Consider the following 13193-nt stretch of genomic DNA (forward strand, 5'->3'; position numbering starts at 1 on the left):
TGCAAAATATATGTAACAATAAAATACACTATGAACAATGTCCCCTAACCACCAATGCCATCATGAAAATCAAATAGAAACTAAGCAACATCAATACAATTACCATCAATCAATGAATCCATTTCCTAAACCAATTACAATACAATACAAATCAATTATACAATTCCCTATTCAATTCCTAAAGCCAAACCATTGCCAAAAGAATTCTAATTGAAAGTAACCATCATCATTCTAATCTAACTACCAGAAAGAAGCCATTAAAAATAACCTGTAACTAAATACAAATTACATTATTCACACCAATGTCAAAATAAAGCTGATAAATACATTAGCCATACATGAAAATAACATAAACATTAGCAAAACAATCAATTATTATCCCTGTATGTCTTTACATATAGATAGATATACATAACATACAGGGGCAATAATAGAGCATACAAAAACAATGCATTTACATCCAAAAATTACATATAATACACCCATTCAGTGTCCGTGAATGTATGTATAGCCATAGGTACATAATAGATACATTCACGGGCATTAAATGGGACTGAAAAAATAAAAGACATGAATCAAAAATCAAAAAAACCTGTAAAAGTAAAAATAATACACTTTTCTTTTGTTTACTTACCATTAGATGCCCACTCACCGAAATCCAGGCGACCCGGAAGCACTGGAACCAATTTACAGGTAACCATAAAAAAATAAACCCTTACAATCCATAACGGTGTCTTCTTGTGACGGTTCAGGGGATTCCTTCCCCTCCATGTGTCCCTGGCGCTGCGCTCCCTCCTGCCTCTCATGTCCCTTCCTTGCCTCCCCGTTCTGTTCCTCCTTCCTCCTCCCGCATCCGTCCCTCTGCGGCAGCCCCCGACGCTCTCCCAGCGTCTGCGCCATATTGGCATTTTCCTACCTCATGGTTTCTGGCATGTGATAACCATTTCTGAATACCATGATAACACAGATGTCAGACCGTGAGGTAGAGTCATGCCAAATCATTTGATTTGGCAGTGATAACAATGATGCTACTAGAATATGCCCCTATGGGTGGTACTTTCACTCATGTTTTGGTTTTGGTACTAAAAAATATGTTTTTGTTCGGTTTTTGGACTTTGTTTTTGTTTTAAAAAATGCTAATATTTTGGATTCGGCCATTGTTTTTCCAAAACTCATTTGTTTTGGTTTTGGATTTGGATTTTTAGAAAATAATGGAAAAAAATCAATGTGATTAAAGAAATGCTAACATAGCATAAAACAGCATGAAAATGCCTAAAATAAGTACAAAATCATTAAAAAAAAGTAGAAAACAAAATAATATACCTGAAAAAACGTTAACATTTTTAAATATTATGAGTTGAGATGTTCTGATGTTTTACCCATTTCAACTTGCAGCAGGAATAAAAAAGATGTTGTCTTCTGACCTCTACTGCATTTCAAGGTTGCACAATTATTGTGGTCAATGGAAAGATACAGCATATTATAAACTATGTTTCAGCAGCAAACTCTAGGGAATGTGTTAATGTTCACACATCTGACTTCAAAATGTTTGCTTAAAAAACCTTCATGGTCCAGTATGTTTCACCCTTTAGAAATAATGGGAGTGGAGGTTAAACATAGTGTTTTACATTAAATATGTATGCTTCCATAAAAAAAATAATGAGAAAGTGAATGGAGAATATAGAAAGAATCTAAAATATTGAATGTAACTACATTGGGAAACTAATTGACATTATGCTGTACTATAATTTTCTGTATATACGGTATAGTAGTTGGTACCTTAAAATGTTTTTCTTTCTTTCTCTTAACAAAAACAATGACAACATTATTCATATTTTCTATATTTGGAAGACTAGTAATTCATAAATCATTTAGGGGACTTTTGCCAGTAAATTAATATTTAGAAAGAAATTTACAACATACAGTATATTTCTTAATAGCACTTAGCTCAAATATTTGACGTTTTTAAGAATGGGTTTATTTAAAAAAAATTGTTTGTTTTGCCCATTTTATTGCATACTAGTATACCTTCATTAGGAAATGCAGTATTATGTATTTGTTACTTTATTTATTGTCATTACCTTTTTTATATTGCTGTATATCTATTTATAAGGAATAAGAATATTTTGAGGGATTTCTCAATGATTAGAGATCTGCAAAGTTTTTGCTGAAGTATGCAAAACAGGTCAAATTTGATGTACTTATTTTATGAAAAATGTTTTAAACAGCAAAACAGCAAGGTTAAAAATTAAATTAGCAAGGTCACATGGCCCTTTATATAATGCCATTTACACTAAATTCTGGTGAATAGTTGATACATTTGCAAAATTGACAACATTTAAAAAAAATTACATCTTCACAAAGCAAAAAACAAGAAACATTTCATAAAGCAAGTTCAAAGACACTTGCACATTTCTATTGATGATGCAAAAAAGAAGCTTACAGTATGATCATAACATATTCACAAAAGTGTCTGTCAAGATTTACATTGTTCCATAAATATAACATGTTGTTCCCCAGTTTCTCTGTACATTTACAGTATCACTCTCCAGACTTACAAGAATTTTCCCTTCTACATTTAGAGGTTAAACGTTCTTTATTGTCCTCAATATCACTGGGTAAAATCAGCATCATGTGTACAAAAACTTATCAAAATGTGGCGCTCAGTGTATATGGTTTAAATAAACATCAAATAAACCCACAGTGTAATACATAAATAAGATAATTAGTAGTGATACTTATACAACCACGTGTGATATATGCCGCTGTGACCTGATGCAGGACTGCTCTTTCAATCCTCGTGGACAAGTGAAGGGTAGAAATCATCAAGAAGCGCAAATCATGTGGAATACAAAAGAAGACAACAAACTTATGGTGCAGTATTGTGTGAATTCGGTGAGTTAAATGGCACAGTTATATGTTCTGAATACTCACAAACGTGAGAGGTATGTAGGCATGTAAAGGTTTCTTTAACCCGTGAAATGAAGCCAGGTATTCGGATAGGATCCGCACTTATGATCAGGTACACTTTCACGATCAGGTACACTTTAACCAGGGGCCCTTAGGAATAAATTGAACCGGACATAGTGCAGACTGTACATAGAAATTTATAAAAGCAAGTAAAATCCAATCAACTCACATGGTGATGGAAATAAACAGGCGTATAGATCACAGTGTGGATCTCTGCAGACCGGAAGAGTGGTGTCTCGACTGTCCGGTCTGCAGAGATCCACACTGTGATCTATACGCCTGTTTATTTCCATCACCATGTGAGTTGATTGGATTTTACTTGCTTTTATAAATTTCTATGTACAGTCTGCACTATGTCCGGTTCAATTTATTCCTAAGGGCCCCTGGTTAAAGTGTACCTGATCGTGAAAGTGTACCTGATCATAAGTGCGGTTCCTATCCGAATACCTGGCTTCATTTCACGGGTTAAAGAAACCTTTACATGCCGACATACCTCTCACGTTTGTGAGTATTCAGAACATATAACTGTGCCATTTAACTCACCGAATTTACACAATACTGCACCATAAGTTTGTTGTCTTCTTTTGTATTCCACATGATTTGCGCTTCTTGATGATTTCTACCCTAAAATCAGCATCAGCCTCATGCCATTGGTGGGGTGTGAACTGTACTCACTTGTGCTTTATGCAGTGTACTTCCTCACCTTTTAACTTAATGGTATTGATAGACAGTCACACTGGAAAATGAGGATAATAAATGCACCACAATTAAAAGCAATTGCTGCAAGTTTACCTTAGTTCTCTATACTCAGATCCCCCTTCAATAGGTAAATTGTGTGTTTCTTTGTGTTTGTGCTCCATATAGTCTATGCAGAAAAGGATCTGAGCAACTTGGAAGAAAATTGCACTTTTCACATAAGGTTATCCAGTGCATGAGTTGGTAATGCTTAGCAATATCCGCTATTCGCCATTTTTATGATCAGGAACTTACAGAAAGAATAAAATACATGTGTTGTTGGTATACTGACAGTGGTGGCTTATCCTGCTGGCTACAACAAATGTGCTGACAGGAAATACTTATTAAAAATTAACTAATAGAAATGTTTGTTTGGTTTGTCGATATCACACACACGTTCACACATGAAAACGCCCACAGCAATTGTTAGTAAAATTTAGGGCTCTATGCAGTAAGCGCCAAAAGAGTGCAATCGCCAAGGGTACCGTATCGGCATGATTCTGCGATTTTCCCTCTCAGTATGCGATAAGTGCCGAATCCCTTCCGAATCAAGCCGAAAACATTTGCTCCTGTTATGGATTACAGGTATTTTCTGGCATATAACGCATAATGAATACAGGTCACAGGTACATATATACGTAGTATCATAGTAAGGCCTAGTACAGCTTAGAGTATATTGTTAAATTCCTGGTTTTCTTGTCTTAGAAATAATAGCTTGTTTTGCTCAGAAGTGGCAGGATATTGGGACAGGTTACAAAGACATAAAAGGGGAACTTATAACGGTAAACACGCCGTGGTTTGAACAGTAACTTATGAAATATCCTAGGTTACTAACTGTAAGTCTTCTGACTCGTAAACATCCTAGGTTACTGACTGTAAGTCTTCTGACTCGTAAACATCATACGTCACAAACCACAGAGTATGGACACATGACACGTGACACACGTACGCAGTAAACAATACACTCTATATTAGGTTGGCCCGACTCCATGTTAGATCAGAGAGAGAGAGAGAGAACCGAACTTAAGTGTGAAGTCACACAGATGAGACTGGGACTGGCTGACCTGACATAATATCTTTTGGTTTGTGAGTATTGACAATGCATATCTAGTTATAAACTCTGCATAGTTAGGAATGGATTGGTAACATACTGTAACTGTTAGCCATTGGCTTATAAGAAGCTTGTTCTGATATTTCTGATATTTCTGAATATTGTTGTAATACAATAAATGATAAACCTTTTCTTATACAAACTCTGAGTACCCTTTCTTTATAAATAATAATCTCACGATACCCTCCATATATCATAATATGTGAGAGTGTGGCCGAGACTTTTTCAAGTGCAACATTTTGGTTTGTGTTCTCTGCTTAGAGCAGGATATAACTCACCATAAGGCGACACTTGATAAAGGAAGGTAGGTGATTGAACCCAGATTATGGCGCTCCAACGTGGTTAATTACTCATGAGTTGTATAATAAATCTTACGTTACCCATTTAATCTTGAAAGTACACGTGTATGCTATATTTCCTCTTTTATAAAAGAGAAGGTACAATTTTCATTATATATATATATATATAGTATATCATGGCTGTTACGGATTTTGCACGAGTTGCAGATCTGAATGTTTTAATGAGGAATCAGTATCAGAGAAATCTGATTGACGGTGAAACTCTGGCATTTGAAATTCAATTTGGCCCGTGGGGACCTGGGGCAAGATACTGCTATCTAACAATAGACACCACAGCTGATCCAAACACATATCAGTACGTACAACAGGCATATGATCTGTTAATACACACGATCATTAATTTGACACATAATGCAGCGACTGTCATTTTGGGACAACAGCCTGTGATTGCTACAGGCGTGGACAGACATGGTCCTATTAATTCTGGTGCGAAATATGGGGAGAATCGCACACACTTATTTACACCAGTTACATTACCTGAGTTAACACCAGCAGCACGCGACGTTCTGACAGAGCGCGCAAATGCAACTGCAGAAATCACGCTGTTAAGAGAAATTGTTAATGCCCTCTTCGCAATTAGAGGAGCTGCTCCAGCGTTAATTGATGTACCAGCTCGGGTACAAGTTTGTATTCCCATGGCGAACATTAAGGCTACTATTGGAAAGTTGCCAACTAATCCAAAAGACATTGCATTGTGGCTTAATGAGAGAACGCATTGTTTAGATGGGGTGTATCCTACACCGACCGCAAATCAGAAACTTGCTTTGGTAAATTCCCTGCTACCAGCGGGTTTGTCAATCACATTAGCTGAAGCACGAGACTGGGATTCAGTCATCAGCAATGTGTATGAGAAAACCCATGGAAAAGTTACTATCTCATCACTGGCAGATACGCTAGGACAAGTTAATAAGACTAGTGGGATTGTAGCAGCTTATATTCTAGGGTTACGCTTTACACAAGGCAACCATGAGATTGTGTGGGGTTGTCTGAAGGCTTTGATTAAGGGACAGGGTTTGCTGTTAGACCTTGAAAGACAAATTCAAGGTGTACCAGTGGAACAAAAACCAGTTATGGTTCCTGAGATTCTGAAAAATACTTACACTCTTGTTGGCAGATCGCTCACTGGTGATCCGATTGGATTAACTAAGCCACAAGCCAGTGACAGGAAACCTGAGAGATCGAACGCAGAAAAGAGGGGAAATTTTCTTGTCCAAGAGAGAAAGTGGAGACCTCCGTTCACCCAGTATCAGACTCCAGTTTATCCTAGAGACGAGCAGTGGGACAGAAGAGGTAATTTTCAAAGAGATAATAGAAGTTTTCAGACTCCTACACAGAGACAAAACACTCCTACACCACAGACTACACAACAAAATACACGCTTTGAACAGCAAGCTCGTAATGAGGGTGCAGTGTCCAGATATAATCTGAGACAATACATTAAAACTCCTGACAGATATGGGCAAGGCAAGGCTAGCGAAATTAAATTTCGTGACAAGCGTACAGGTTTTGCTACGCAGACTTCAGGATTAACGAACAGCCAACGTGAGGTTAAACAGGCTGCAGCAGCGACGACACCGGCGAGCACAGAGAAATTTGTTGGGAAGATAACTCACTTCCCTGCAGACCTCCTCTTTGAGGAATGACAAACTTAACGTTACACATTCACTACAAGGGAAAAAATTATACTGGCCTATTAGACACACAAGCCGACATATCCCTTGTAAGAACTGATATTTTAATAGATGAAAATTATGTACACGACATCACGATACAAACAATTGAAGGAAACAGCACTTATCCTTCATATTATTTAGACTTAAAAATTAATGACAGGCGAGTTTCTATTGAATTAGTTGAACATGACAGATTAGGTTGTGACTTTCTTATAGCATACAAAGATGTGGCTTCCTTCTTTACAATAAAAGAGGAAGTTACAGGAAACCGCAAGCAGACGGAATTGACTGTGAAATTTGACTTGGAAAAAATTATCACAGATCAATGCAATGGAAGTGCTTTTAATGATAAAACAAAATTGTATAATTGGTTAATGACACACAAATATATTTTTCAACAATGGGAAAATCAGGTCGGATTTAGAAAACAAATAGTACACAATATTAATACATGTTCTACACTTCCAAAGAAACAGGCACAATATAAAATTAATCATGCCGCCTTACCAAGCATACAAATTGTAATCAATGATTTGCTTAAACAAGGAGTACTGCTTGAACAGTATAGCCAAATGAATACTGCAGTATATCCAGTGCCAAAAAAGATGGTTCATGGCGAATGGTGTTAGATTATAGGGAAGTGAACAGAGTCACACCTTCAGTGACAGCACAGAACACACATTCACCTTCAATCTTAAACGGATTACAGCGTAAACGCTTTAAAACTACGTTTGATTTAAGCAACGGGTATTTTTCCCATCCAATCACGCCTGAGAGTTATTGGCTAACCACATTTACCTGGCAAGGTAAACAATTGGTTTTTACACGCTTACCACAAGGTTTTGTAAATAGTCCAGCTTTATTCACTGCAGACGTAGTCTCACTATTGTCTAAATTTGTCAATACAGAAATTTATGTTGATGACGTTTATCTATCACATGACACAGAAGAAGAGCATTTTAAAGCTATGACAGAAGTGTTAATTACATTGACAGAAGCAGGTTACCTTGTTTCCCTAAAGAAATCTCAGCTTGCAAGAGAAACTGTGACATTTTTAGGCTTTGAAATAGCTGAAAATGGCAGAGGCCTCTCTACTAATTACAGAGAAAAAGTTTCCAACATCAGTGTTCCTAAATCACTAAAACAGTTAAGAAGCATTATTGGGTTACTGAATTTTTCAATGACGTTTATCCCAGATTTTAATGTACTGATTGAACCATTACATCACGCAACATCACGCGAGATTAAGTCAGAGCAGACTAGACCGAAAACACCTTTTAAATGGTTAACAGTTGAGGATGAGGCATTGCGAAAGTTATTAGCAGCAGTTAATGATGCTTACTACTTAGCGCAGCGCGACCCGACAAAACCATTGTCAGCTTATGTCAACATTTCACCACTAGCTGCATACATTAGAATTTACAATGCTATGGAAACAGTACCAATTACATTATTATCTTATGTATTTACAAACACAAAGAAGAGATATTTGCCGCTTGAAAAACTATTATCAGCGATTACACTCACAGTGCTAAAATCACGTGATTTGGCACAGGGACAGGATATCTATATATACACTTCAGTAGCTTCACTAGCAACATTGCAGAAACAGACCATTCCGGATAGGAAAGCGTTAAGAAGCAGCTGGTTAAAATGGTATACTGCACCGACACACTTTATTCGAGTAAATACCCGGTATGTACCTGGCAGATACCTGGAATGCGCCACTCCTAACCTCTGACAAGCCCCGTTGCATTTGCCTTCCCAGCCTGGGTTCATGCCTGGCTGATGGGCGGCTAATCTGTTAAATGATAATGATTAGGATTTAATAGGCTGCAATGCTTCGCGTGTCTACCAGATGGCATAAATTCATGAATTGTAATGCAGTTTATATATATATACTGTGCAGTATTGCAGCCAGCGGGAATAAAATGCTTCAATCCCTGCTTGGAAAATAACTCAATGTACTCGGGCAGAAAACAGTCACAAACCTCAATACACCTGGGTATACCCGAATTCGTGGGACTAGCCAAGCTCGAATAAAGTGTGTCGCCAGTGTACCATCATAGAAGATCCGCAAATACACTTTGTGCATGATAAAACTTTAACTACATTAGATGACCTCCCATCCCCGTTTGAAGGAGTGACATGGGAAAACCAAACACACCCAAATGACTTTTACACATGCATTTTCTACACAGATGGTTCAGCTGTAGACTCCAGCAAAGAAGGAGTGAATAAATCTGCAGGTTCAGGAATTGCAAAATATGACGCACATATGAATTTGTTGCATAGTTGGCAATTACCTGTTGGAGACCACTCTGCACAGTTTGCAGAGATTCATGCATTAGCTTTTGCTATGAAAGAAGCACTTACAGTTAAGGGACATGTACTTATAGTTACAGATTCTGCTTATTTAGCACGTTCAGCACTGCAGGACCTACCAATTTGGAGATCAAATGGATTTTTAAATGCCAAAAGGAAACCACTAACGCATATAGCTAAGTGGAAGGGCATTGCGGCCTATCTTGATCAATAGCCTGATATTGAAATTGTACACGAGCCAGCGCACAGAACGCTTGGTTCATCGGTTCATACTATGGGTAACCAGTTTGCAGATAGTCTCGCGCAAACGGTAAGTCAGAAATTTGCCGTTAACAAAGTGTTAACAAGGGCACAGTCAAAGTCAGCCAGTCTCGATGCAGAGTTGTATGCTTGTCTGGATGCCACCAGGCCTAATCCACCTGGGTATCCTAAGAAATACTCATTTAAACAAGTCAACAATAATTGCATGGTTGTAATTGATGCTAATGAATTCATTGTTCCCCCTGTAGCAAGCAGGATGCAGATCGCTACGCAAGCACACGACAGTGTGGGACACCCTCACCTAGGGAGAGAAAATGTTTTGTTGACACTGAAACACAAATACTGGTGGCCGAACATGAGGAAAACAGTTAAGACAGTTCTAAGCAACTGTAAACCATGTCGGTTGGTAAACGCTCCTAATCATCAGACCCCACCATTTATTATTAATGCAATACCGAACAAACCATTTGATTTAATATATTTGGACCATATTGGACCTTTGCCAGCATCACATTCCTACAAACATGTTTTGGTTTGTGTTGATGCTTGTACAAGGTTTACGTGGTTATACCCCGTTCGTAGTACGACATCTAGCTCTACGCTTAATTGTCTCAACACCTTAGTAAGTGTGGCTAAGCCCAAGGCCTTTCATTCCGATGGTGGACCTGCTTTCACAGCAGCAGAAACCAAGGAATGGGCCGCAACATTAGGTGTTGATTGGGCCTTCAGCTCACCGTGGCATCCGGAAAGCACTGGAATCGCTGAGCGTAGAAATTACGAGGTAAAACGACTTTTAACCAAAATGCTATCTAATCGTCCTACACAGTGGTATCCACTCTTAGTTACGGTTCAAATTGGCCTAAATAATATTCCTAACTCAGTAACTGGTAAAACACCCCATGAACTGTTATATGGTACTCCTATGAATACACCGTTTACTAATGATTCTATTTCTGTCCCAGGGAGACTTGAACAAATATTAATTTTACAGGAATTGAGGGATTCTTTTTCCCATACAGCCCACACACCACGTAATCCTGCAGCTTGGACGCCGCAGATTGGACATTCGGTCCAGGAGAGGGTTGCTAAGGTAAAGCCGTTGCGGCCTAAGTGGAAGAAACCTACCACGATACTGAAAAAGATAAATGAAAGAACCTTTATCATCCAAGATACAAAAGGAAGAGAAAGAAAAGTGAGTATCGATAATCTTAAGCCTACAGCACATTGCAGTAACGTCACTGTTCAAGATGGAGGAGACACCGTATCTGCGACAGACTTCGATCGAGCTGCAGCCTCTCGAAGCACAGATTGCAAGACAACAGGATGTGGAAAATAATCACGCAGGTGAGGTCCTACAAGCTGAAGCTGATTTCCCTGACAGTGACCAAAGACATATATATGTGTTACCTGCCATACCGGATCACCGCAATATTTACCAGAAGGCCTATCAAACAGTGGCTAAGGTGATCACAAAGAAAAGACTGTTAAAGACTATTTTGTGTCTCTCAATCTGTTTTGCTTTTCTAGCAATATCGGCCAGCGTTATTTTCAGGTTACAATGGCATTTTGTGACTCAGCAAGAAGGAGAGATCATCGACTGGAAACGTACAGCAGCACACGGTATTACCACACCAGACTCCGGCATCGTGAAACGAGGACTACACTACGATTTGAAACCGGTGGACATACAGTCGGTGGGTATACCTCAAGGTGTGTATTGGAAGCCGTTTCCTAAACCTATCATCCAGAAACGAAAGACTTTGGGGATTTCACAGGTTGTGCTGTTTGATTCTACTGTGCTAGCTAAAGAAGCTGGTATAACTACGCCAGAAGGAAGGAAGCTGGTGACACAACATCTGAATGCACAGATGCAACAGCTGCAATCTACAAGCCTGAAATATGATTTACCCCTTCATGACCATTGGAAGCAGCAAAGCTACCGTGAACAACGTTGTCATGCTGAATTTGGACATTGTTATTTCATTGACTTTCAAGGAACACGTAAATGGCCAACGAAGGAGCTGAAAGCTGATCATTGCCCTCGGCCTGGTGTGACCATGGACAATATAAGGTATAAGCAATACCCTATTTTCTATCTGAATACAGGTCAAATTACTCAGAACGGATTCGTTCCCAATGGACAGACTGATCCAAGAGTGGCATTCTGGGAAGGTGCTGAAGAAGAAGAGTACAGAATACCTGGGGGGGTAAGACCTTATACATCTGCTGTTTTTTGTACTGACAGTATTTACTCAGGATGGTGGAACTCATCAATAACCGCTGAGGACCTGTTACACAAACTTCAAGATGTGATGGAAGATGCTAAAACTGGACAGCTAAAGACAGCAGCACTTCCGAAAGAATGGAATACAAAAGGTGATGGTATGTTGTTTCGTGAACCTACAGCATGGGACACTTGCACTCAACCACGCTTTGCTACATTTACCAATACTACATACTACAGCCATTCATGTAAAGGTTTCAAGAATGCGTGTGGTATCACATTGGAGAAATTGATTAATGAAGGAATCTGTGATAAGGACACTACAGTATTCAAGTACGGTTGTAAACCGTGTTCCTTTTATTACAATCTCACGCAAGGCTATTTTAACTGGCAACCGAAAATGATTGATCAAGGATTTTTACATTTTTCTGGGTTACGAGGTTTTTGGTGTGTGGAGCGAATAGTGATTATGAAACCTAATTACAAAGTCTACTCCCTGTTCCAGAAATGTCTCAGTGATAGTTTGCATATGAATGTTGACACAGTAATCAGGGCGATGAGCGATTTGATGAATGTTCAAATAGCTCCAGATGATAAACCCTGTGAGTATGACACGTGCACCACACGTAATATTGTTAACATGCCCTACTCAGAGGCAATGTGGGGTACGAATGCAACGATTAATGCCATATTGTATAATGAAAATGACACAGAGTTCATGAATGAATGTAAAGTTTCAAGTAAAACATCTGCAAGAAAATTGCTTACTAACGATGATATTCTTATAACCACAGGACACCTGCTGAGTGATTCTGTTTCTGTTATAAGTCAAATCTCTGACTCAAATGATGAAGAATTAAGGAGAGGTATTTTGGTGTTAAGAGATCACATGATAAAATTTGCTTCCTACACAATTTCAGATATAACAGTGTTATCTGAAGAAATTAAAGCTTTGGTTATTCTTAATCACATTACTTCTATCAGGTTAACATTGCAAAGTAAAAAAATTGACATATCACTTTTAAATCTCACTTTGATCACACAGACTCTCAATTTAAGTCCGAAAGAATCTGAAATCCTGGCATATGTTTCACAAACCACAGTTTATGACATACGAGAAAGAAACCACAGACGGGTTCATAACCCTGATGACTCATTATGGGAAGTTTTTATATACTATGAATTATTTATTCCAGGAGACGTGTATACAACAAATTGGGAACTGCTTAATTTTGGACACATAACACACACAGGTTCTTATTTCGCAAGGATGCAGGTTGCGCAACCATTTCAATACATGTCTGTGAAATGTGATCGTGAATTTTTCATCAGCACTATAAGATGTGTTGATAGAGGTTACTTGATTTGTGATGACATTATACAGCACATGCCTTGCAATGATCAAATGCAAGGTAGCAACTGCCCGATAACTGTAATGCCTATTCAAACCCCTTTTACATTAATTCACAGCCTAGATAATGGGAGTTACATAGTGTTATCTACAGAAAAGGATTGCGATATTCCTCCTTTTCAGG

At 38.4% G+C, this 13193-nt stretch overlaps 1 protein-coding gene across 1 annotated transcript; it reads left to right on the forward strand.

Annotated features, from left to right (window-relative positions):
• Window positions 1-5259: 5259 nt before the first annotated feature.
• Window positions 5260-10868, forward strand: LOC142493056 (uncharacterized). Its single transcript, XM_075596496.1, has 2 exons — window positions 5260-6465; window positions 10454-10868. The coding sequence occupies exons 1-2, from the start codon at window positions 5292-5294 to the stop codon at window positions 10768-10770; spliced, it is 1491 nt and encodes a 496-aa protein (XP_075452611.1). The 5' UTR covers window positions 5260-5291; the 3' UTR covers window positions 10771-10868.
• Window positions 10869-13193: the final 2325 nt, after the last annotated feature.

Source organism: Ascaphus truei, chromosome 4 (assembly GCF_040206685.1).
Source record: "Ascaphus truei isolate aAscTru1 chromosome 4, aAscTru1.hap1, whole genome shotgun sequence".
In the NCBI taxonomy this organism is placed as follows: Eukaryota; Metazoa; Chordata; class Amphibia; order Anura; family Ascaphidae; genus Ascaphus; species Ascaphus truei.

What these genes read in the sequence shown, in the direction of transcription:
- LOC142493056 (XM_075596496.1), top strand. Translation starts at nt 5,292, where the DNA reads ATGGCTGTTACGGATTTTGCACGAGTTGCAGATCTGAATGTTTTAATG. An exon ending in CGAGCAGTGGGACAGAAGAG is followed by an intron (nt 6,466 to 10,453) that starts GTAATTTTCAAA and finishes TTTCCCATACAG; the next exon opens with CCCACACACCACGTAATCCT.